At 35.2% G+C, this 26,038-nt stretch overlaps 4 protein-coding genes and 1 long non-coding RNA gene across 6 annotated transcripts; 3 read left to right on the forward strand and 2 right to left on the reverse strand.

Moving 5' to 3' along the window:
- Positions 1-710: 710 nt before the first annotated feature.
- Positions 711-5,852, reverse strand: LOC123311567 (sodium/potassium/calcium exchanger 3-like). The gene is made up of 9 exons (XM_044895603.1): positions 5,595-5,852; positions 5,234-5,440; positions 4,663-4,850; positions 3,205-3,352; positions 2,881-3,075; positions 1,707-1,916; positions 1,302-1,403; positions 1,026-1,242; positions 711-910 (listed from the first exon to the last, which is right to left on the reverse strand). Exons 1-9 carry the CDS (start codon positions 5,722-5,724, stop codon positions 793-795), a joined length of 1,515 nt encoding a protein of 504 aa, XP_044751538.1. The 5' UTR covers positions 5,725-5,852; the 3' UTR covers positions 711-792.
- A 1,064-nt stretch (positions 5,853-6,916) lies between these two features.
- Positions 6,917-15,086, forward strand: LOC123311568 (sodium/potassium/calcium exchanger 3). Of its 2 annotated transcripts, none has more exons than XM_044895604.1 (10): positions 6,917-7,073; positions 11,835-12,008; positions 12,169-12,356; positions 12,444-12,642; positions 12,999-13,055; positions 13,111-13,373; positions 13,627-13,789; positions 13,848-13,949; positions 14,005-14,126; positions 14,355-15,086. In XM_044895604.1, the coding sequence occupies exons 1-10, from the start codon at positions 7,049-7,051 to the stop codon at positions 14,565-14,567; spliced, it is 1,506 nt and encodes a 501-aa protein (XP_044751539.1). In that variant the 5' UTR covers positions 6,917-7,048; the 3' UTR covers positions 14,568-15,086. The 2 variants fall into 2 exon arrangements, with proteins under 2 accessions (XP_044751539.1, XP_044751540.1); XM_044895605.1 differs by lacking the exon at positions 6,917-7,073 and adding an exon at positions 9,528-9,755.
- A 407-nt stretch (positions 15,087-15,493) lies between these two features.
- Positions 15,494-18,454, reverse strand: LOC123310902 (secernin-3). The gene is made up of 7 exons (XM_044894590.1): positions 18,040-18,454; positions 17,789-17,982; positions 17,483-17,682; positions 17,325-17,431; positions 17,047-17,244; positions 16,854-16,991; positions 15,494-16,672 (listed from the first exon to the last, which is right to left on the reverse strand). Exons 1-7 carry the CDS (start codon positions 18,187-18,189, stop codon positions 16,472-16,474), a joined length of 1,188 nt encoding a protein of 395 aa, XP_044750525.1. The 5' UTR covers positions 18,190-18,454; the 3' UTR covers positions 15,494-16,471.
- A 269-nt stretch (positions 18,455-18,723) lies between these two features.
- Positions 18,724-25,939, forward strand: LOC123310901 (probable citrate synthase 2, mitochondrial). The gene is made up of 7 exons (XM_044894589.1): positions 18,724-18,912; positions 23,678-24,034; positions 24,094-24,482; positions 24,539-24,671; positions 24,726-24,929; positions 24,986-25,090; positions 25,165-25,939. The coding sequence occupies exons 1-7, from the start codon at positions 18,865-18,867 to the stop codon at positions 25,324-25,326; spliced, it is 1,398 nt and encodes a 465-aa protein (XP_044750524.1). The 5' UTR covers positions 18,724-18,864; the 3' UTR covers positions 25,327-25,939.
- Positions 19,254-20,522, forward strand: LOC123310903. The gene is made up of 2 exons (XR_006537409.1): positions 19,254-19,807; positions 19,861-20,522. It is a non-coding gene; the product is annotated as an uncharacterized LOC123310903 (long non-coding RNA).
- Positions 25,940-26,038: the final 99 nt, after the last annotated feature.

The raw sequence follows: 26,038 nt of genomic DNA on the forward strand, positions 1-26,038 counted from the left end.
AAAGATTGAATAAAATACTCCATCCTTTAATGATGATCATTGCATATGCATATTTGGTTCATTATATTCAGGAAATATTGTATATTTCATAAAATACTGGAACTTAAATGATGAAATTTGATAATGAATCGGGTGTTTTGTTCAACAGTTTCTAATACTTTTTCAAAGAAGTATTATACTCAATAGAAAACTTTTTGCATCTTTTTTCACTTTTCGAGTACCCACTGAAAGTATGCGGATTTCTTATTATTTAATTTTTTTAAGTGTTTATCATTTCAGTGTAGCCTTCATTGAACACACTAGTTTTTTTAAGTAAATAGATAGTATATTGATCTTCCTAATTTTTAAAGCTTTTTCACTCACCACTCACCATAAGTTACAAGCCGATTCAAGATGACATCTTAATAAAAATAAATACTAAAATGTTTTTTCCTTCACCTTCACAAAACTCTCACTTTTTGTTTGGCATCCGCCATTTTTGAAATTATTCAGTAGAATATTCTCTGGCATTTTTTCCTACCTCAGTGCGTTAATTCTGAACATAAACTGGTTGAATAAATTAAAGGTGGCAATCATAATACATCATTTTTCGAATTCACCTTGCATATTTCTTCGCCTATCTTTCATTTTAGGCGATATGGATAATGGAAACACATTGACAAGAGTCTATTTTAAAGGGAAAGGAGTTTTTTTGAGTATAAAATAAAACGGAAGTTTGTCAGTATTTTATTTACATTGTGAAAGATTATACTCCGAAAATTTATAATCGAATTTGAAGGAACTGTGATGTTTCTATCGGTCACATGTTGGTGGATTCACTGGAAAGAAAACGTTGAGCTCAATAAGAGAAGCCATTGTCAAAAATCCGCCATATAGAGCAAGACAACCTAAACCAATCTTCCAATCCAGTCTGCAAAAAAATATATCGTCAGTTGAAAACCAAAAAAAAAGAGACAAAAGAAACCACCGACTCAAATTAAGTTTTTTGGCTTAAAAAAATACCCCAAAAAAAAATATTCACTCACCTGAATTTGTTCATATAAAGTCCGCCATAGAACAAAACCAACGTGGATAATAATGAAACTGCACTGTAGGTGATACCAGAAGAATTTATTTTTATCCAATGACGATGAGGAACTGTTGGATAAAAAGCTGTTTTGATGAACCATGGTATACCAAGACAAAGTAGTATATCGAAGGTGTTAGAGCCAATGGAACTGCTGATTCCCATTGCGCCGTGACCTTAAATAAATAATAAAATAGGTTTTTCGAAGTCCTATCACACATAGTCTTGACAATACCTTGATTTGTGACAATAACACTTGATACTGCCTCTGGCACACTTGTTCCAGCTGCTAAGAAAGTGAGACCCATGACGGAATCTGGTATATTCAGGGTGTCACCTACAAAACGAAATTGTTCATTGAAAATTGGGCAACCAACAGACTCAGGACTCAACAATCTCAGAGATTATGGAACTTTTCCATTTTGGACGGTCTGCTAATTCTCGTTTTACGGTTCCTTTATTTTGGCATTAGAAATAGAGGGTGAAAACCCTTAGCCAGAAAGTAGTAGAAATGATATGAATGCTTGCATCGCGACCTTCCCAGGTCAATGAATTTAAATTATTTGAATACTGCATTGAGTATAGCATTTGAAGTGTGGTACTTCAAAATTCAGTAGTGAAATTCTGTAGAAACACTCACCTATAGCTGTTATCAGCCAAGCAACAAGGTATGACGTTAAACCTATCCAAATTATGCACATCAGGAATGTGAAAACGAATAACTTGGGATATTTTCTACAATCCGGCGTTGTCAGATAGAGGACAAAGGAAATTGGCCAGGTGAAAATCCACCAGCATTTCCCTGAAGCCGATTCCTCTCTGGGCCATTCCCAAATATTGGTCGATTCCTCTGAAAAAAAAATTGTATGCGTTGAATACTAAGCTGGCAGATTAATATCGATATACAGAGCATCATCTATGAAAATCCGCCATGGAATTGAACTTCATTGATGATAAAAGGCGCGTTAGAAGACGCGGATTGAAGGCGCGGATAAATGGCGCGCATAGATTTCGCGGATAGAAGACGCAATAGATTTCGCGGATAGAAGACGCAGATAGAAGGTGGGGCTAAAGGTCCTGGATAGAAGGCGCGGATAGAAGGCGCGGATAGATAGCGCGGATAGAAGGCGCAGATAGAAGGCGCGGACAGAAGCCGCAGATAGAAGGCGCGGATAGAAGGCGCGGATAGAAGGCACGGATAGAAGGTGCGGATAGAAGGAGCGGATGGAGGGCGCGGATTGAAGGTGCGGATAGAAGGCGCGGATGGAAGGCGCAGATAGAAGGCGTGGATAGAAGGCGCGGATAGAAGGCGCGGATAGAAGAAGCGGATCGAAAGTGGGGTAGAATGAACGGATAGAATGAGCAGGCAGAATGGGCTGCGTGAGTGAAATACACAGGTAGTGAGTGTGCGTAAAACGTGTAAGCAAAAATCGCGGGCACGAGAGGCATCTAGTTAATTGCCTCAAACAGATGTACTAGTTTCCATCTAGAAGGAGGAGTCCTTTGATCAAAACTCCTATTCTGCCCCCCTCCAAGTGTGTTCTAGACCATCAGTCTGTGGTTATGATGTGGTCTGGTCAAAGTCCTGATGACTTTTTCCTGACTGTGATATCTTTATCTTCAAATTTAGCATTCAGATACGATTTCAATTATGTGAATCATAAGATTCCGGTATGAAAAAATCTACAAAGTTATGTTCGTTGATTCAAACCTAAAGACCGAATATTTCCACATAAGCGTCGAGATGTACGAATAAAATTCCTCAGATTCAACATGTTATCAACGAAATACTCGCTCGAAGAAAACTTGCTCACCTAATTCTTCGCAGTCTTTTAAGGATATATCTGCTTCGCAGATACAATTCGATACATTGCATTTGGAACCAGTGATGCCATTCTTGGACAGAAGTGGTTCAGTTTCTCTTGATATTTCTGTATAACGTCTCTTTCTCTGAATTTTTCTCAATGCCCTCGTTGCTATAGCACTGATGCTTCCATTGAAATACATTACTGAAAAAATTTATTGCATTTTCACTGCATTATATCGTATTGAAATAATAGAAATTTGATCATCGAAGCCACAGATGATACTGTTGTAAAAACAATCAGACTTGGAAATGCCCAAAGGAAAAAACTTACTAAATATGTAAAGAGTATAAAAAAGGACCAAAGTAAGAGCTTCATAAACATAAACCCTTCCATCGTATAAAACTGATATGAGAAGAACGACGGCAGTTCCATAAATAATACTGTCTCTTGTGATCGGCCACCAGTCCAAGTCCATAACCTGAAAATTATAAATTATAATTATGGAAGCTCACAAATCAACGTTCACAAAGTATCAAAAACATTATTCTTTTTTTTTTATTTTTCGAATTAAATCGACCCGGTTCATTATTTTGACTAATTCGAGGTCGAAGATTACGAATATGCAATTAGATTTTTCCTAGAATTAGTATTTTAGGAAATAAATCTTTTTTAGTGAAAAATTTCGAAAAAATTAGTCAACTTTGAGGAGCTATAGCAGCCAGAAAAGAGGCACTGGACATATGAAGATTCTTTTGGTGATAGACTGGTTCTTTGCAAATAGGAAAAACTAACTTTCATTCACCTACCGCGAACAGTTCAGATTTTATGATTTTTTCTGAGAAGGTCCAGAATTTCGAATTTTCCATCGACCATAACTTGAAAACTAATCCTTTCAGGAAAATTCTGTTTGCATATTCGTAATCTACGCCCTCGATTTAGTAAATAACCCAATTTTGGTGGAAATCGGGAAGATCGAAAATTTTTCCAATTTTTCCATGCATATGTATGGAAAAATTGCGATTTTTTGAAAAATATTTTTGGTCTCCGATCAAAACCAAATTTATACTGTCGACTAATTCGAGGACGTAGATAACGAATATGCAAACAGATATTTGAAAAAAAAATTATTTTTCAAGTTATGGTTGATGAAAAATTTGAAAATCTTCGCGGAAAAAATCATTAAATCTGAACCGTTCGCGGTAGATGCATAAAAATTAGAATTTTCCATATGCAAAGGATCCATCTATCATCAAAAAAATCAACATATGTCTATCCCTTTTTTTCTGGCTGTTACAGCTCCTCAAAGTTGTCCAATTTTTTCGAAATTTTCCACTAAAAAAGATTTATTTCCTAAAATACTGATCCTACAAAGGTCTAATGACATATTCGTAATCTACGAACTCGAATTAGCCGATGAAATGATCCGGGTCGATATATTTTGTAGTATTTAACGAAACAGGACCGCACTACAGCGCGGCTGCCGCCCCCTTTGATGGCCGCCAGCGTACGTGGCACGCGCTGCACCCCCGCTAAGAACGGTCCTGACTTCACTGCCTATTTCGAGTGGTACAAGAAGGATCAGCTTTGCTATCTTTTGATCTGAAAATCTAACAATAGAAAGGTTCATTCGATGAAATATGCACTTGAAAAAATGTAAAATACCCTCACTTTTATGTTACTCTTTTATACTGAAAAATTCCCCCTCCAAATCAATAATTCGACAAAAACTTGAATTAAATTGGAATATTTCTTCCTCATTTTGAAGTGCTAAAGAAAAATACTCGTTACCATGTTTGCGAAGAGCCCACAGCATGCTGGTACTGCTAAAATATTGAACACTGCGGATCCCACTATAGTGCCAACTCCCAAATCCCCTTCAGTTACGAAAGTACCAACGCAATTGATGAAAAGTTCCGGACTGGAACTTGCAGTTGCCATAAACGTGGCTCCAGCAATATCCTCCGACATTTCTAGGCCTGGAAAATATTGAAATATGGAATTATTTCACACCAAATTCCATTTTTATCGGCAGATCAAAGATACAATGTGTTACTGAGACAAGCTTAGGTTTAAGGGATGCCAGAAATTGTTTTTCGGTACATCTGAACAATTATTTTGATGAGGTAGAAAAACACGTCAGTGTTCATCTGAATAAATCTTGATATTTGATATCATTTCCTCGTGAAAATCATGATTTCCAAGAACATCAACAACACACAATGGTCGTATCCTCATCGAGATATCATTACGAAATGAAGGAGATAAATATTTACTCAATTCCTCAAATACTGGAAATTTTCCGGTACCTACATACACCTTATGGATATTTAATCCTCATTTTCGATCAAAAAGCACTCACTATCGCAAAATCTCTTAATGGCTGGGACGAAATAATCATCGCACACTATAGCCAATAAAATGAATAAATATGTTGCTATTCCCGCATGGACCAGAACCCATCCTTGCTGTCTCTGTTGTCTGGTGAAACCATCAGGAGGAAAGTCGAAAATGGCTGCCGGTGTACAATTTTGACCCTCGGGTACGGCTAACAAATGACGTGATACACCTGTGGAAAAAAACACTTTAATGAAGATATCTGGCTTAGAAGGAACGACAGTATTTCATCCACATTGCAAGATATAGATATTTAATGATTGTCTTCTCACATCAATGAAGGCCCAACTACACCGAATCATCATAAAAATTTCAAAATTACTCACGTGAATTTTCCTCATAATTGTCTTCATTGAAGATATTCAATAACGAATAAAATATTGTCACTGACAAGAAAGCGATTATTTTAACACTTAAAACGATTCGAGTTTTCTTAGTCCTAAGCAACATTGCCATACCACACTTTGAATTCCACTGTCAGCTGTATAGCATGAAATTTTTACCCGATTCCACTTTATGAAGTGTAATCTCTCGAAAAACACGACAGTTAAGCTCCACAGTCTACAGAAACACTGTGTAGAAGAGGTATATGATAAAATAAATACCACCTTGCTATCTTTGATAAGTAATCTTTCCTATTGTGGAAGTTTTAGAATCTGACAAGAAACAATTGATAGATGATCAAAAAATATTGACTTACCTGAGATAGAGAAACTCTTGAGGTGTCCAGATTTATATCATCTTCTACAAGACACTAATCCCCACATATTTGCGTTGTGTGTAGTTAATTCACACTAATATATATTTTTCTTATTTCGACAATTGATATTTCAAACCTTTCTTTATAATCATTTTTTTTTCATAATTCTGTTGCAGATAGGACCTGAGATCATAAGATCAAATGAGGAGGAACCCATGGTTATCTAGTCTACTATATCTCCACACAAATCCCATTCAGATTTAAAAAAGAATTCTTCTGTGGTAAAAGTAAAAAGAACATCCTTGAAGAATTCACCTCAAAAAGTAATGCCTAAGGCTATTTACTAGTAGTTCTTCTCGGCTTGTTTCGTAATGATTTAAAATCTATCTCATGCAGTGGGGGTTTGAAAAATTAAAAAATAAAGTTTCTTCGAAGAACTTTTCTTGAAGAGAATTCTTTAAATTAACCTCTACTAGCCATTCGTAATCATGTAACTAGGATGTTTGAAGCACCGTCAAAATTATCGATATTCTCTTGATGGATTCACTGCATCCTTCAAGTTGAAAGAATAACCATGTTCGAAGTTGAACCTACTCATAGAAATACTATCTGTTACTTCCTTGTAGTTACATGCCCTAAAATTAATGATTTTTTGGAAGATCCAAACGCAAACCTGATGTATTTTTATAGTTGATTTCGAAATCATTTTTCGTGGTTTTCCACGAAGATAATTATTGGTAACCATATCAGATGTGTTATGGAGGAGGTCTCACTTCTGCCAGTTAAAAAAAACAGCCCGTACAGTTAAGCGTCCGCTCGGAATGGACCTCTTTCAGAATTCCTCTCAATAGGCCATTGTTTACAATAGAAAATTACTGGAATGACACAGGACATAGAATAATAATGACACCAAATATGACAATGGATCCTCCGAATGAACAGTCCAGTAAATACACAGCAGAATTGCCTCACGTCAAATTGTCTCAGTGAAGTCCATGCTGCGAACAAATGAAGACCACGTATGCGTCAACGCGGGGGGAACATAGTGCGTGATAACAATCGTCCTGAAGGTGCAGAAAAATGGATTTCGAAACGTTGGCAGCAGGTGAGATCATTGAGTTCGCTTCGATTTTTCCCGTATCCGGTTTTGAACGAGCCATTAGGCATTTCTGGATTAGTTTTCATTCGGCTGAATGGCTACACGATTAAACTAAGTTAATCACGTAGCACAATTGAATAAGTGAATGATTGGGTATGTTTTAAGCTGCTTGTAGTCCTCCGCTTCGGCATAGAAATCTTCTGTGTGGAATTTTAGGGATGCATTTTGATCCCAAAAAGTAAAACCTTCGCATTTTTTCAATTCAATCCCAAAAAAAAATACTGACATCGAAGTAGATGTCCGTTTCCGCAATCTTTACTTCACAAGTCGTCCTAGGTATTACAAATTCATAATAGTTCTTACTCAAATTTTGAATTTATAGCGGTAACCACTAATGCCTGTTTGCACCGCCTTATTCAAAGCAGGCTTAACGTTAAGGCTTACTTATTTATCTGATTTCTATAGCAGTTGCCATAGCAATCACCAATCACTGAAATAAGTTAACATTAAGCCTGTCTCAAATAAGACGGTGTAAACGGGCATTAATGAGGAGACAAATAATAGGTAAATATTTGTGAGTATGAACAAGACGTTAATGATTCTTAACAACAAGCTGAAATACAAGGTTTAGCCCACCTAAGAATATAATCAGAGTCAGAGTTTCTGTCTTCAAACAGATAAATTCTCTTGATTTATGATTTCAAAAGTAAAAGTAACTTTATTTTCAAGAGAACAGAAAGGTTTTTTGTGACTCCTAGCAGAAATCAAAATATTTCTTCTAAATTCGAAAAAATCATAAAAATTATTTTCAAGGCATTCAATCAACTCTTGTATTCTGTAACAGACAACTACAAAAGTTGTACTCTGCTTTCTGCCTGAGCATTTTACTCGTTCATTCTAACCTCCCATTCTACTTGTGCCTTTTATATGCGCCTTCTATTTGTGACAACGGATTTCAACAAGAAATTTACTAGGAAAAAAATATGCCAAAATTTCTTTTACCTGCGCATCACCATAAACTCATAAAATCAAAATTTTGATGGAGAATTTCATCCATAACTCAGGTTCGATTCAACTAGTCGCATCAGTTAAACATGGGTACGCCAACTTGTTGATGTTGAAAACTATGTTTTGGAAGATTGAAAATATAATTTACTTTGAGAGTGGTAGTGATACCCTAATATGACAAAGATTCATTAAGATATTCATCAGGCAACAAGTCAGATCGTTTTTTTTTTTTCATTCGATGTAGATGAACTGATCAACAATTATGATATTGATGAAAGTGAAGAATCTTTTGCCTAATATAAATCTCACGGTTTGGATTACATCGGTGGGAAAATAATCATAAAAATTCTTTTAAATTTAGTTTAAAAATTTAGCCTTTTTCATAACGGCCAAATACAGGCTCAAAACTCTTTTTTTATTAATCTGGGATCATAAGTCAAATTCCATACCAACAAATTTCAATTTTCATATTACTAACTAGTGAAATGATCGAAGACACTCTTCCAATTTCTTCTTATTCCATCTTGTGGATGAGTTTCCATTCAACAGATTTTCGCTGAGTGGTTATCATCATTAAGGTCATATGAAATAAATTTAAGGCACTTCCGCAAGGTTAAAGAAAAGGTCAAAGACCTCAGTTCACGTGTGTGACAAAATTGTTTTTCTGAATTAGGTACTTACAAATAGGATGATTACGATACAGATCAAGGTATAATTGAAGACTTTTAGGAGTCTAGTTCAAGCACAATAGAATTCTTTTTTCTCATTCCGGAGAAAGGTTTGAGATCACCAGATTTTTCAGTTGTGCTCCTGAAAAAATATATACGTCTTGATGGAAACTACTCATTAGATGTGGAAGACCACTTCCAATCAGTGGAAAAACAAATATTCACTACTTCCTGAGCATAAAAAAAATGTAGGGTGTGGTGTGGACCATAATAGGATAAGAAAGAGGCGGTTCCAGGCAGTTAGGACATCTAAATACTCAATTTTCTGTCGTCATAAACAATGTTTCAATCCAACTAATTTCTAATAACGATAAGTTCTCTAGTGGTTTTAGTCTGACGACTTGAACGATATCAATCACGATACTTGAGGATATCCTGTGATTTTTTCAAGTTAATTCCTGGTTCTACTCAACGTGTTCGGATATATTGAGTACTATTGGAGGCCAACGTTATTTTTATTGATTATTTCGATAATCATTTAACGGACGCAAGTTTGCACGAATTTTTGTAATTCGTGCAATGAATATTATTTTGTCAACTGGTATAGAACTCACGAAAATAAGATTGAAAAGCTCAAAAGTATTGCGATAAATCCTTCGATTTCGTGCAGCATTTAACGCTGCTACTAAATAGTGAAACTGGTCGTTCATTTCGTGTAGTATTATGCGTTTCTCCTAAGTACATCTGAGGCATAATAACAATTAACTTGTTAGTGGAAATCCCGTAATAGACTGTCGAACAGAAGGATGAAATTTTATTCAATCACACATTGGTTTATTTCGAGTCGTGATCGGTAGCTCAGTTGACAAAATTTGCTTGCTTCAGTTCTCACTCTATTCTCGAGAATATTGCAAATAAATGATGGGAAAAATGTAAATGTGTGAATCGTGATTTGAATTATTATTCATTCTCTGAAAGGATCGAAAGTCAGCAATGTATTTTTCGGTTAAAGGTATGTTAAATGATTATGATATGGGTCAAAGACTTTTATTAGAAATGAAAATCAAACCTGATTGGTTAAAATCTCTTTTTCAATCTGAAAATTTCCCTTGTTTTATTCTCAATTAGTTACACACATTGATTTGTTATATCTAAACTACCTTATAGTACCACCTATATAAAATAAAAAAATCTCAGTCACCTCTTATCATCTTCAAGATTATGAAAGTTACACATAATTATAATTTTTTTTTCAATTCTCAAAATATACTCATTTTGTATGAAAATTTCAGATTTTTCCACTCAATTTTAGCAATCTGCGTATCTCAAACGTGGATTGTGAAATTTTTCACTGGAAATTAGAGCCAAGACTTCGAAGAAAAAACTAGATGCTTGAGGTTCCCCTTTTCACAAATTCTCGATTCAAAATTTACAGAAATTTTTGGTTTTTGCCAGGAGGCCCCTCTCTCATTTATAGCCCCCCAAATTTCGACCCTAAAAATGGTCTTTTTTTACCCTCGGAAATCAGTGAATTTGGTACATAGGTATTTTAGCATATGCGAAATCTCATAGTGATTTTTCAGCTCGGTTCAAGAACCAGGTTAATGGAATAATGGTTCAAATATTCACATCACGTTCACGAGAATAGTTACTTTCCAATTATGGCAGTACAATCTCGGAATATTTAAATCTCAACGCCAGACCTTCCACATTTCTGTCTATACTAAGATGCGAATTTTATTTCACAATTCTCGATTTCTTCAACAGTTACAATAACTAGATTCCTGACTTGCCATTCTTGAAGGACTACATACGTCTATAAAATGAAATTATAAGTTTGGTTCACGTTAGATAATGAAGCGAAAAGAGCATTCACCATTTTGCAACCATATTAAGATAGGTCAAATATTTGATAAATGGAAAAAACATTGAAAGTTGATCGCAAGAATTATTTGAAAAATTTCGCACTTTTTGCTATTCTGTATATTTCATGTGAAGTTTTCTTGATTATGGGCAAAGATGACTATATTTTTACTTAATCTGAATCTAAATATTTCAAACACTTGTTATTTCCAGTAGGTACGTCTATTGTTGTCGACTGAGTATCATAATTATTTCATTGTGCCAAGGGAATAAAGCGAAAACGCTAAGCGAGGACCTTAAACCACCGATATGTAAGAAAATACACTTTTCCCTTCATATTGTTCGAATATCAGAGTTTGTCATCGTAAATAGTGTAAATACTGAATGAAATAAGAAGGGGACGCCTTAATTAACCTATTCATATTACTTCTCCCACACAGGCATATCTCAAGTTCCGAACAGTGAGCTTAAGAAATAATAAATACAATACGTTTTGAGGCACCATTATTTTTATTGAATTATTAGGTTAGTTTGTACCTAATTGCTGCGTGATGACGCCCCCACATAACACTTTTACTTTGTTGAAAATAATCATTTTCTTCCGTTTATATGTCGAATCGGGATGGACATCAAAAAGATAATCATTCAGTAAAAAGTTGATTACGATTTGATGAATGGAGCAAGCCGCTTTGGCACCACTTAAAATGCTCGTTTTACTGCAACGCAAGTGTATAATCAAGATTGCGACTATTAAGTCGAGGGACTTCTTCATCAACAGTCAAGAACAAAGTTTGATGTAAACTGTTGAATAACGCGAAATATTTGGATGCTCCCTCCGATTAAAGTTTACAAAAGAAAGATGGACTGAATGTCTGCAAGGTTTTGTAGGTTTTTACTCTCACGGACGACATTCACACGAGGTGGTTCCAGTGGGAGGGCCATTGGGCCCCCCTTGGAGAACTTGAGCGAAATATTTTTTCAAATATCGAAAAATGATTTTGTTTTCCTCTTCAAATATGAATAGGTTTCAAAGTAGATTTCTACCAAATATATAGCATATATTATATACGAAAGTTGTCCTTCGAAAAATCCCGAAAAATATGGGGTACGTTAAAAAATCTTCAAGACCGAACGGTACAAGCAACAGGTCCTTGAAGTTAAAAATAGACAAAATACGCCAAAAATTGGATGTATTGATGTCATTTCTTTGAACGAACTTTTTTTTCAGGACTTAATTGTACCCCACCGGCAATAGACGACTTTCCTAGAGATTTCTTCACAGAAAAACAGAGGAGGGATGGAGGGGTGGCGGTCCATGTTTTATTATCACTTTATTTGTTCGTTGCTTTAGCTGTAGTCTGTGATAAATATTTTGTACCAGCAGTAGAGAAAATATGTCATGGTACGTATGAAACCTTAGCTCCTAAACTGTAAACATAACATTGCAATACCAATCGTCAAAACGACTGTTCCTTTGTGTTCTTTCAGCTTCTGATTTTGAAATAATTCAATTTTCTCTCAAGTTTTTTTTTAGATTCTTTTCTATCTTTCTTTTCTTTCAGCTTTGAATATGTCAGCAGATGTAGCAGGTGCTACTTTTATGGCTGCTGCAACTTCTGCACCTGAACTTTTCGTGAATGTCATCGGAACCTTCATCACAGAAGGAGATATAGGTGTAGGGACAATTGTTGGTTCAGCAGTTTTCAATATACTAGCTGTAGCTGCATGTTGTGGCATAGGTGCAGGCATGGTAAGTAGCATTACTTACAATATTCATTATTCGCTCAAGTGGCGAAGCTACCACTTGGAAACCCATAAAAATTGCTTTTATTTTCAGTGTGGGGTGAAAGTCGTACCCTTAGATTGGTGGCCATTGACCAGAGACTGTTTGGCCTATGGAATAACTGTTTCTCTGCTCATCTGTATAATACACGACGAAAGAGTTGAATGGTATGAAGCGTTGACACTCGTTTTGCTGTACATAGTCTACATTCTCATAATGTATTTCGACAAATCGATACAGAAATTCGCTAGAGGTAAGGTTTGGATGGCATCAAGATCTTCATCTCTTTATTCCTCTATAATAGGACAGTCAAATTAAGGAGTTTGTGAATGAAAATGGTCTAATTTTGAATCATAAGACGGACGGCAAGAAAAAAGAATAGTGTATTTATTGAATCCGAGTTTCAGTGAAAAATTCAGAATACATGCTTCATTGGCAAGTTGTTAGTTGTTTTTTAAGTGGAGATTCCCTGACGTAGGCCAATTAATAAGCCTTCTCTACATGCATGACGAGTAAAGCGTATATTCTGATTTCTGATTTGACTGGACTGGATGCATGTATTCAAATTCTTCGTAGCAATATCTTCTATCACTTTTCATTCACTTTTAGGACGTTTTTCACAATCACGAAAGCACTCAAACCGTTCTTATGATCCTAAATCCGCTGGTAAGTATTTCTTTCTAAATTCGGATGGAAGATTTTACAGTATTATTCTTCTCAGAGTTAGCTGAAGCTCAACTTCCTCTGAAGCAGCATAAAGAAGGACATACACTATCAAATGACGAACAAAATGTGGATATTCAAGTAGTGAAAATAAAGGGCGAAGAAGATGTATCTCCCCGACATCAGAATGGCTCAATAAAACTGGGCCTGAATGATCAGATGGAGGTGGACAAAGATAATAATAAAGTATCGTTAACTATGACTGAGGAAGAGCCCCATTCTTTGTGGAAATGGCCAAGCGGACGAGGAAAATTCACACAGGTAACGATGCTTCTTTTTTTGATCTACAGGCTGGTGGAGATCATTTGAAATCGTTGCCAGATCCGTACTTTTCGAGATTATTGCTATTTTTATTAAACTCATGAAAGTTTCATTAGGTATTCTCAGCAGATTATTAATTTCTTCTAGCATTTCTGGTCTTTCACGTTTTGTGATTTTTTATCTGAAAAGTGCATTTTTGGCTTCAGCTAACCCGAAAAATTGTTGCCAACTCATATTTCTGCTTATTTTCTAGATGACATGGATTCTTACATGGCCGATTCATCTAGTTTTCCTCTTCACCATTCCAGATTGTGAAAAACCAAGATTCAAAACGTGGTTTCCTCTTACCTTCATGATGTGTATCATATGGATTGGATCATTATCATATTTAGTGGCTTGGATGATCACTATCATAGGTGAGCACCCAGTTCACAAATCAAACTCGGTTTAAATATTGCGGTTTTTTTTTAACAGGAGATACTTTGAGAATACCAGACTCTGTAATGGGTATCACATTCTTAGCAGCAGGAACAAGTGTACCAGAGGCTGTATCAAGTGTAATTGTGTCCAAACAAGGTAATATAGTATTCAATTATCAATTTCAATCAATTATATCCTGAAATTTTCATAGGTCATGGTTCCATGGGAATAAGTAACTCTATTGGATCTAATACCTTCGATATTCTGCTCTGCTTGGGATTACCTTGGTTCATCAAGGCAACATTTTTGCCAACTATTGCTGATAAACATTGGGTGAGCAATAAAATAATATAAAATAGATATATTTTGAATCGGTAGGTACTTTGGAAATGCTAAATCTTTGTAGCGCATCTTTAAAGAAATGATAACGTTATACCTATTTACAAAAAGCAAATTTGTTGAAAAGCTATATATGTATTGTTGCTATAGTATTGTTGCAAAAATATTTTATAGGAATTCCTCAACGATATCTGCCCCAATTTTTAGTCAATCTTTTTTCAGGTGGGAATCAATTCTGCCGGGATAGAATACAGCGCCATATCTCTTCTATCCACGCTGCTCCTTCTGTATTTAACGTTTTATCTCAACAAATTTCAACTGGACAAAAGAGTAGGAAGAATTTGTCTCCTGATGTACGCCATTTTTCTGATATTGGCCAGTCTGATAGAACTAAATGTGTTCTTCAGAGTGAATCTTCCCACTTGCGGTAGATGAACAGAAAACAGATAACCGACAAAGTGAAACGGACACTCTACTTTTACGACTTCTTAAGTTTTAGTTTTCAGAAATCAGGAATTTGTGAAGAATGTTTGATAAAATGAAAGATTGATTTGAAATTTTTATTTTTGTTCGAATGTTTTCAGTTGTATCGGGTAAATTGTTCAATTTGAACCATTTCAAAATATTTATTTCACCTGTTAATATTCGTCTTACCTATATATAAAAAAGTGAGGGACACTTTGAACAAAATGTTGAATTCAGGATTCACTTAATTCAACAGAAAATCTTATGTCATAAATTTTGTATCGATTTCTTCATTTTAGATACTAACCTTGAGTAATAAAAGAATAGTTTAATACACAAGGCTACAACTTATGTGTATACAACACTGTCCAATAGAAGACCCATATTTTGGTAGGTGTATCATTTACCTTATTAATCCTTGTTCATAAATGTGAGTTTGATGTACAAAATAATACAAATAAAAAAAGAGTGTTTATCATTTATTATTGATGTCTGTCCTTTAATTACGAGACTATTTAATGATTTATTGTTTCCATAATATAGCCTCAATAACTTGGTGTTCAACGCGGATGAAATGCACGACGAAATACCTTTTGACTTTCCAGACCAATTGAATATCTGGTCTACAATGTCACATCAATTACACTGTTTACCAGACCCACCGCAGACATTACAACAGATCGCCACAATTTTGAAACAATAAGAGCACCAGATATATTAAACTTTCATGTCAAGGAGTTTGTTCAGAAAGAACCTGTAGACTCCACCAGTTAGAATCTTTAATATCTGTAGAATTACAGAACATCTGTGAAAGAGGGCCACTGAGAATACTGGAGGTGGGGCCTAAAATATCCATCTACGTCCAAGCCAGCATGAAATGAAGAAAACAACAGATATTCTCATTAATTTTTATTCATGCCATCTGAGACAATACAAGCGAATTGATTAATTAAAGTAAAATACGCATAATTCAGATCATGTATCCAATCTGAACTCTTCAAACATGATGTTTACTGCCATCGCAAATAAAAATACTAAGCATGTACCTATATTGGACTCTCAAACGATATAAGGTATGTGGTAGTTACGTTCATATTGATGTGCATACATTATTTCACATTATTCATCAATTCTCAAATCCATAAGAACCAAATGAAGGAATATGTCTATAAATTATCTCTCAACTAATGAAATAAATAAAATTTATATTGTTTCCTATCAAAAATAAAATATGGTCTTAAAATATCACAATAATAGTATATAAAATACTTAAAAATTCAACTAAATATGGTCACACTAACCTTAACCAAATCACAAGATATTCAAATGAACAAATTATTATCATTCTGAAAATTTTCCATCACAAAACTTGACTACATCTAATATTCAGAAAATCATCTGAACAAGAAGAGCCTAAATTCAATTATAGTGTGGTGATTGAGCCTTTTCTATTGTGTCAACATCAGTTCTTTTTTTAAAATTTTGCATTTCAGTAAAATTTGTGCTCTATTTATTAATTGTTACTCAGCAAATTATGAGTAAGTTTATGATATAAATAGAAAACATTCTAATAATATTTCAGTAATATAATAAATTTCAGCGTATTTCTAAATATGTTATACTTATATGAGAGTTGCTGGAAAAACTCTGATCAAATCAATTTAGTTTTTCACCTCCAATCTGAATGAAAAATTGAAATATCAAGCAACTGTTTAAGCTTACATTCTTCATAGATAATATTGTACTGGAGCCAAATTCAAAAGGACACATTAGAAATTTATACTCTGATAAAAGATGATGATATATTATTCCTGGTAAATAAAAAATCCAATGTGTCTCTTCCCCTTGCAATGCAACTTATACCTGCTTTCGAATTAACGGTAAAATTTAACTTCTGTTTCTACACAATCTTTCAGAAGTTCATCCAATTCAGATAGGTCTTCTTTGACATTTTCTAATACTGATTCTAGTTCATTCACACAATTGAGTTCCATATTCCTCAACAGTGCCTTCACATCAGAGCCTTTTTTGAAAGCTTCTGAATGTAAAGAATAGAGAGTGTGTGGTGCCATTTTCTAAGAAAAAAGAAACCAACAGATTGAAATCCAGAAGCGAAAATCATAAAGTAATAAACTTCTTCTATATTATTATCATTTTTATCAGTATGAAAAACCAGATTGGTTGAATCCATTTTAAAATTTTATAGTTTCAGTTTAGTCAAAATGTTCTATTGTTATTAATGTTTTTTATACTTACATCATTCTCAGGACAAACAGTATGTTTTGATATTTTAGCATTAGGGGTGAAAACAAAAGGCTTAAATACGGAGTTAGAGGCATCAGGTGTTGCAGTAAACCAATGAACGCTAGGCTTATTATCACCGAGCACAGAAACCTGTAAATAGGCGATTTTCATGTTCTGTATTGCACTGCAATTTAATCGATCATACCTGGCTTCCTTGAGTTGGAAATGGGGCTGTGCAAGGTCGACAAATTTCTGAATTAGTGTCACGTAAAACTTTGAACATATCTACCTCTTTGAAATTATTTGAGTTTGTCAATTTCTCTAAAAGCTTTTTGCCTGCAAGATATCTTGCATCACCTGGTTTTTTATCACCACTAAAAGCTTCACAAAAGTTAAACTCGCCCTGAAATTAAAATTTTTTCATCGTATTTCTTCTTGTACATATAAATTATTGTGTAGTGTAGTGTGTAGTTTCTGTGTTACCTGACCATCCCACAATCCTTTCGATTTAGCATACTCTTCAATACCTTCAGATTTTCTATCTATATTAGTTGTTATAGATATCACATTAGAAATGTTATAAAATCCACCTGAAGGTAGAAATTTTCATTTTTGACAATCAAAAAAATGATTTCTCTTACTTTTCACTTGATGTGCCACCCAATGTTTTCCTGATGTTTCTAGTACCCAGGCATTTTTAGGATCAGCTATCAAGAACGAATTGTGGTAACAAAAACCTTCATCACTTACAGAACAAGGCCCTCCTTGTCCATATTTCTCTAAAAGGCTTGTTATAACTTTTAAGGCCTCCTCAGCATCTGAACTTCTTTCTAGTCCCAACCTGTTTTTCAGAGTACTCATAATTAGAAAAATTGGTGAATCAAATTGTTAATCAATGCTGCAAAAAGCGCATCCACCATTTTAAAACAGAAAGAAAATATTCATACCTAACTAAATCCATTCCCAAGAGCCTTTTCACAGAAGGATCATGATCTCCTTCATTGTCAGTTGTCCAAATAGCTTCATTTCCAATGGCTACTCCACATTCATTTGCCCCCATTTCTGCACCCCACATCCAATTTGGTTTACTCAAAATAACAGCTTTTGTAGGCCCACCTGATTCAACTTCAATATAGGTACACTACAACAAATTACCAGTTGTAGATATATCAATCCAAGATATAATTTTCGAACTCACTTTAACTGAATCTGAAGATTCAGAAGCAGGGTAATACACAACTTCCTGCACCTCCCCATTTGGCCTATCTGAATTTTTTCCAAAAACCACTCCATTTTTTGTATGAGGAGGTAAGACAACAAACGTATCACAAGAAATTAGTGTTTCCATCTGGTTTCTTATGTGGAGAATCACAACTTGAGTTTTTATAAGCGCTTGAACAGCTATTGGATGGTAGGTTCGTTTTACTACTGATTGTATTTCCAAATGTTAGTGAGTCACCTCTCTGGAATTGTTCCGCTTATGAGGTCGATGACTTCATAAAAAGTGAACTCCAAGAAACAGAAAGCAGAATAGCAGAAAGTTATGCTAAAAAACACGATCAATTTCGCCACAAGCAACGAATCGATTCCTTCAATTTTGTAACTTTTGTCACCTGTCCTGTCAGTGTCAACAAGGCGAAGCTGTCAAGTGTAAATGACAAGATAGAGGTATGTTCCTTTGAAAATTGAAAATAATTTTCAAAAATGCAAATCGATCAATCATTTTGTAGAAAAAGCTGGATAGGAAATGAGAAACTTGTATGAATGTTTCTTAATGAATATTCTATTAATTATTATACATTCCTTACTACGAAACATTATCATTAGCCTTATCACTTTTTAATCGTCTTCCATTTCATTCTCGAAGTCCCGAACCAAAGTCGGCAAAGGTCCGAGAAACGGTTTCAGTAGAGGTGGGTGCTCAAAAGTGAACATTTTGGTTGGTTGCGTGTCAAGCGGGAATAGTTGTGCTTTGACTGAAAAATAGTCCAGCAATATTTTGCAAAACAACTCCTATATAAAAATGGCCACTTTATTTCACAGATCTGGCATCAAATTTCTTGAATGTGGGGTAAGTGACCAATAAATTCTCACCATCATAATTTTAACATAATCATTCAGAAAACACCTTTTCTTCATTTTTTGATTCATGGGAAAGAGTTCCTCCTCTGCGAATTTCGAATCCTCGTTCATGTTTTTAAAAACCATTACATAATCCAGATCGCAGTCACCTGCGAGTCCAAAAATTAAATGTTTAACCTATAAATTACATTCGATATCAGATACGTAACCAGGTTACAAAGTTTCAGTCACGATGTCTCATTTACTTTATGATATAATTGTAGTAATGCAACAGTATCAGTATCAGCATTTTCGTGTCTTGATTTTTAATAACATTTTCACATTAGTCAGTGATTCCACTAACTCATTTAGTGACAAAGAAAATCAATTTTCCTTATGCTTTGAGGAAATCTACACCGCATAGCTTCCATAAACTTGATTTTGAGGTATTCAACACGATCCACTTCTGGCTTGAGTGTCTGCCGAATCGTTGAATATGGAGACCTTGACTTTAGTTCTATTCCAAATGAATTAAAATGGGGGAAAAACTGACGATAGCGTATTCAATTTGTTATAAGTTGTGAAGAATGTTCAATTGCAGAGAAAGGAAAACGGAAAATCTGATAAATATTATTCTTCTTTCAAATGATTTGAAATTGGGTCTATCTAGCATATATACTAGTATCTGGGAATCTTAGTCTGAACAAAGTTGCGAGAAATATTGTAGAACTCCCGGAAAGGGGATCTAACGAAAGACTCGAATGAGTCGAATATTGTGAATTCCAGAGTTCAAGTCCATGGAAACATGAACCTCGTGCTTGTTGCTGAAATATTCGCCCTACAGAAAAATTGGAAAAGTTTTCACAAGCTTCAATAAAGTAGATAGCAGAGACAAGTTCTCTATGGTAGATAGTTGAAACTAAGCCTTGTCCCAGCCTATTAACAAAAGATTCTGTAGGTCACAAAGGAAGATAATAGTACAAATTTAGATAATGAGAATAGACATGAAGTACTGCACGCTATCATTATTATTTGCCCAAGGATTCTACGTGTCTACTCTCATTGAGTTTCATTGGTATTCCAACAATTCATTATTTAGCGAAATTCGCCGGCTGGGCTAGGAAAATATGGTTCGAACTATGTATTTGTTATTTATTCACTTCAGTATCCTAGATTACGTAAAGGACACGTTCAGTATGACCTCAAAAAATCGACATGATATTGCATCGAGCATCAATCAAGCGGGCGTGTTAACGATAAACGAATTTTCCAATACTTTGGCCATTTCGATGAAATGTCGCACTTAATTTTCTGATAAGCGTTAAATCCAGTTCACTTATATTAGTTAATGAGTTCGAAAACAAATACTTGCAGACATAAAAAGAATCATTAAAATTTCATATAGCATACTTATATTGAAAAGTGATATAACAATTAGAAGTAGGTGAAAGCAGTGTGCAGATTATGTTCATTAGAAAAAAATGTTACTCGCTTCGATACAAATTTCGATTGTTCCTTATATGATTAGTGAAAGGTAGACTTGCTGTTTAATAATTAGTGAAAATATTACTAGAAAACTAAATTGAAATTCAGGATCAGGGAATAAACATTATTATCCTTCTGTAGTATTTTGTCGTGCCTTACTACCTGGAATACTTTGTTCTCCATGAACACCCTATCCCTAGGAGAGAGGATATCAGGTAAAAAGGACGTTGAAAAACATCCATCTCTTTTATCGGAAAACTATTCGAGTCAAATATAGGTATATTCTTCTCAAATGAGAGTTATTTGAGATAAGTTGAACTAATCAGCATTCATAATTGGAGATTGCTGTGCAATTATTCACATACCCAAAGATAAAATGATAAGAATAATGCCAGGTAATTTCGATCGTGAGTACCTACGTTGTTAGATCACATGTGTGAATTCAGATAGGTATTATTTACGTATTTCATTCTGACGCTATAGGTATAGAGTATAGATGATAAGGTGATATATACCGGTAAAAAATGTTACGTAATTCGTTGAATAATTATCATAGATGTACTTTTACTCCGCCTCATTGTACTTGTTGACCACAAGTTACCACAATATTTAAATTTAACCCCGGGAATGAAATTCTCTTATGCACCAGTCCTGAAATGTGTTCACTAAAAGAAAAGGAAATCGAGGTCAAGTAACCACTTGAAATTCACGGTCATTATCAAAAACTATAAGACAGATTTAGTACAGGGCTGGACTGGCCTCTCAAAGATTCTAAAAATAAACGGCATGGTTATATGCTGCACATACTTTCTCGCTTGTAATAAAATACAAATATCTTTGAATGATGTTTTTTATATTGGAAAATTAAGGATTTTCAAATGTTTTTACCAAAGAGTAACAAGAGTTGTTGCTCTTTGTTTTTACTATACCTTGAAATTCCATAGCTTATTTGAATAATTTTTAATGCTCGTTATTAGTTATTACTCTATGGTTTAAATTTCTGAGTTATAATTTGAATCTGGTATAAGAGTAGGTACTCAAATACAGACAGGCTAAAAAAATGAAAGTGGATTTTTTTATGAGGTTTGTAGCCTCAAGGTCTAACGTGTGCCTATTGAAGAGCTCATTTAAGGAAGATTGAATCAAAGAGTGTTTTTTCTTGGGATGTCTGTGAAATAACGGTTCCTGCAAAATTCATGATTCATGTCCCGATCCCATTTCCTCCGAATCACAGAACAGAATGTTAAAAAAATAAGGGTCGTCATCAAAATGTCATTTTCCAATTTATTATAAGTGGTTCGAGTAAAATGAGGTTCTCAACTGTGGTACGTATGAGCACCTTGTATTACAAAATTCTGTTCGTTGTCGTCTCTTTCCACTCGTATGTCTTCTGTAATCATACCATTATTTTATCATGGTAAATCCTTCGATTAGTTTTCACTTAGACCATCATGTAATGTGTGTAATGCAACACAAGTGGAGGTCAATTTTATCACGCTATCATTTGTATAGTTCCCAGTTCATCTGAAATTTGTTTATCCGAATTCGAATTGAACGATAATAATTAATGTCAAAATTCAAAAGTCCACGCCAGATTTGCGTATGTTCTATATATAAGTGGAGAATACATCCAGAAAGCTAATTCTTGTTCTAATTTTAACAGGAGAAGCACGTCTACAGGCGTAAATAAAAAATATTCGTGGCGCCCCAAAGCTATATTCATCAACCTTCGACTTTTGGATGCAACAAAAATTCTAGCACCTTGGGAATATCTATTCTGAACATAAAAGGCCGAAGTACCAAGGTCCAGTGGCGGCTCGTGGGCCTAAGAGGCAGAGGTTCACAAAATTAAAAAATCCAATGATTTTATTGAATGAGAAAGGTTCACGAATTTACATAATTGTTCACCATTCTGTACAGTGTTTGAAAATGAAATCCATTCTTCTTTCCTTCTTTGCAGCGAACTTATCTATAACCACATCGTTAAAATTTTGTAATTTTCAATAAATTTTTTTCTATAGAAAGCATCGCTAGTGCCGTAAGTCTTTCTTCATTCATCGAACTTCTTGAAAAAGTCTTAATTCTCTTCAATGTTGAAAAACTTCTTTCTATTTCAGCTGTCGTCATCGGAATTGCCACAAGTATTTGAAGTAGGGAAAAAGTGGCAGAAAATATCAGTAATAGGTTATTTTTAATGAAAAGTTTTAACAAATTGAGAGCACCGCTAAGATTTCTGAAATCAGGTCTTCTGTAAATAATCTATAATTTGGTTTTCAACCTAATTTTATCAAAAAATGGATATGCGTCCACTGTTGTATCTAAATGCTGTATTGGAAAACGGTTTTTATACTGTTCAAATTTGTCTGCGCAAAAAAGTAATGCCGTGCAGGTTTTCGTCTACCATTTTTTTTAACGTGGAGTTTTTCTTCATAACTCAAAGAATTAAAATTTTGTTTTAAAAATTCCACAGCAAATTTTGTAGCATTCATAATGCAAACAATGAACGTATAATTTCTACTTCACCTAATGAATTACGTCGCGTGTCGAGGGATAAATAGTCCGAACGTGATCTCCGTAGATTTCACCGTTTGTGCACAGCGAAGTTGTGCTCCTGCTTCAGTTAAAACGGCGTACATCCCCCTCCGACGGCTCATAAAAATTGTCTAGCAATTCGTCGTAAACCCCTCCCACTCGTTCGCACGTGCGACCGACGTATGTGGACGGCAAGAGTAGAGAAAAGCACTGCTAAGTCTTCGTCGCTGGGTCATGTTCGTATTTTATTCATAAATAGATACTATAGGTACTATAGGTACAAAATAATATTGTAACTTAAGAACGGTAATTTATTGGTTAGTTAAGAGAGGAAATTTGATTTTACGTTACTTTGTTTGGGGGTTCACGTGCTCATGTGCTCTCATGGCAGAGCCGCCATTGCCAAGGTCGCCGGCCTTTTCGATTTCCTAGAGCGATTGGTTCAGTATTTAATATGCGGATGCCAAACGGCAGGAATTTGAAATAACATTGTATGCGATACAAAGAAAAACTGGAATGAGAAAAGCACATCACGAAATGTCATGAGTATAAAGAATATTTTATGTTACGATATCTTTTCTCATTTCAGTTTTTCTTTCTATCTCAAACATTTAAATAAATATCTCCCATCGTTTCAGGCTTCAACTGAAAGCCTGAAGAGATTCCGAACGTTGTTAGTTTTTACCATGAACCTTAACCAGAAAATCACTCCTTTGTCATATTGAGTAGGTTCTAAAAGAGGCATTTCTTATTCACAGAAACTTTCCCAAGCATCAAGTATCTTGCGCCAACTTAGCGATGCCTCCACCGATCTCAAAGCTATCCTCGCCGCAAAAATACCCAAAGAACAAGAAAGGGTGAAAAATTTCCGAAAAAACCATGGAAACACCAAAGTAGGTGAAGTAACAGTCGACATGATGTACGGAGGTATGCGTGGAATCAAGGGGTTGGTATGCGAGACCTCAGTTTTGGATCCTGATGAAGGTATCAGGTTCAGAGGTTTCAGTATCCCTGAATGCCAGAAGCTCCTCCCTAAAGCTCCTGGTGGTGAGGAACCCCTTCCCGAAGGGTTGTTCTGGCTTTTGATAACTGGAGATGTACCTACTGAGGCACAGGTAAGAAAACTGTTGACTGAAGAGGTTGGACTTGAGTAAGTTATGTATATTAATTATAGGTGAAAGCAATATCCAAGGAGTGGGCTGAACGCGCAGAACTTCCATCCCATGTGGTCACCCTCTTGAATAACCTACCATCAAATGTTCACCCAATGTCTCAACTCTCAGCAGCTATGACCGTACTGAACAGCGAGAGTAAATTCGCTAAGGCATACGCCAGTGGCGTCCACAAGTCAAAATACTGGGAATACACCTATGAAGATGCTATGGATCTCATTGCAAAGCTACCAGTTGTGGCAGCCACCATTTACAGGAACACCTTCAGAGAGGGCTCTGGCATTGGAGCTATCGACACATCCAAGGATTGGAGTCATAACTTCACCACCATGTTGGGATACGATAACCCTGAATTCATTGAACTAATGAGACTATACCTGACAATTCACAGGTATGCTGGCAAGTAGAAGGCGCCCTTTCAAGTTTTGAATTTTCTTTTGTTCACAGTGATCATGAAGGTGGAAATGTATCAGCTCACACAGTGCATTTGGTTGGGTCTGCACTAAGCGATCCTTACCTTTCTTTCGCTGCTGGTATGAATGGGTTGGCCGGGCCACTTCACGGTCTCGCAAACCAAGAGGTAGACATTTTTGTTCATCGATTAACTTCAGTGTTTACAGTTTAAATATTGCAGGTGTTGGTTTGGTTGCAAAAGCTGCGACAACAGGTTGGAGATAAAGCCACTGAAGATCAACTCAAAGATTTCATTTGGAAAACTCTCAAGTCTGGACAGGTTGTACCTGGTTATGGACATGCCGTACTAAGGAAGACTGATCCTAGGTACACCTGTCAGAGAGAATTTGCTCTTAAACATCTTCCCAATGATCCCTTATTCCAGGTTAGTGCATTCAATTTTTGTAGGGAACTCAATCAATATTTGAATTTATTTTTCAGTTGGTATCGAACGTCTACAAAGTTGTGCCCCCAATACTTTTGGAATTGGGCAAAGTTAAGAACCCCTGGCCTAATGTAGATGCCCATTCCGGTGTACTTTTGCAGGTAGGTCACTCGCACTTGCTTCCAATTCTATTTAAATTGAGATAGTTTGCTGTAATATCAATTTTTGTTTTCAGTATTATGGTCTTAAAGAAATGAACTACTACACCGTACTCTTTGGAGTATCCAGAGCTCTTGGTGTATTGTCCTCCCTTGTTTGGGACCGTGCCCTTGGTTTACCCATTGAAAGACCAAAATCCATGTCCACTGATGGTCTGATGAAAGCTCTTAAAGCATAATGAATAAACCAAGAAGAATTCACAATGGGCCTGCTGACAACTGACAAGATAGAAATGATAGGAGTACATTTTCAGACAATAGGACTAATTATTAGATAGCAGGTCTATTTTGAAACAGATAATTTCAGTTTTTAATAGGTTTTTTCAAGAACGTATTCATAAATTGAAATTCTGATTATGTACTTCAACACCATTTGTTAGTGGCGAAAATTTCAGTTCAATATTCCGACAATTGCTCATTCACATTACGTTAATCTGCCACTAGAAATTAGAAGTTTAGTTTTGAACAATATCCGCATTTTTTGGTACTTATAATGTTGAAAATCATTTTCAACCTAATTGACAGTCGTATCTTTCATTTCCAGTTTCTCAAGAATGTACAGATTTCAGGTTAAGCGTTTTATTTATTTATTTAAATGCGATTAGCGTTTCTCCCTAAACAAAAAAAGCCATTTTAACCATCTACAAGATTAGCATTGCGATGTAAATTTTGTTATGGAATATTTTCCTACCATTTTCCAGATTGTATACATGGAAATTTATAATCTTCTAAGATTGTTCACTTGCAAACCTTGAATTCAAGGAGATTTTAAAAATAAAATTACTTAAATATTATTTCAAGACTTTAATATCTTCCTTAACCTTTGTTTTCCCTATTCAGAGATCGACAAAAACAACAAATTTTATTCAAATTCTCTGATGCTGATCAGAT

Source organism: Coccinella septempunctata, chromosome 4 (assembly GCF_907165205.1).
Source record: "Coccinella septempunctata chromosome 4, icCocSept1.1, whole genome shotgun sequence".
Classification (NCBI taxonomy): Eukaryota; Metazoa; Arthropoda; class Insecta; order Coleoptera; family Coccinellidae; genus Coccinella; species Coccinella septempunctata.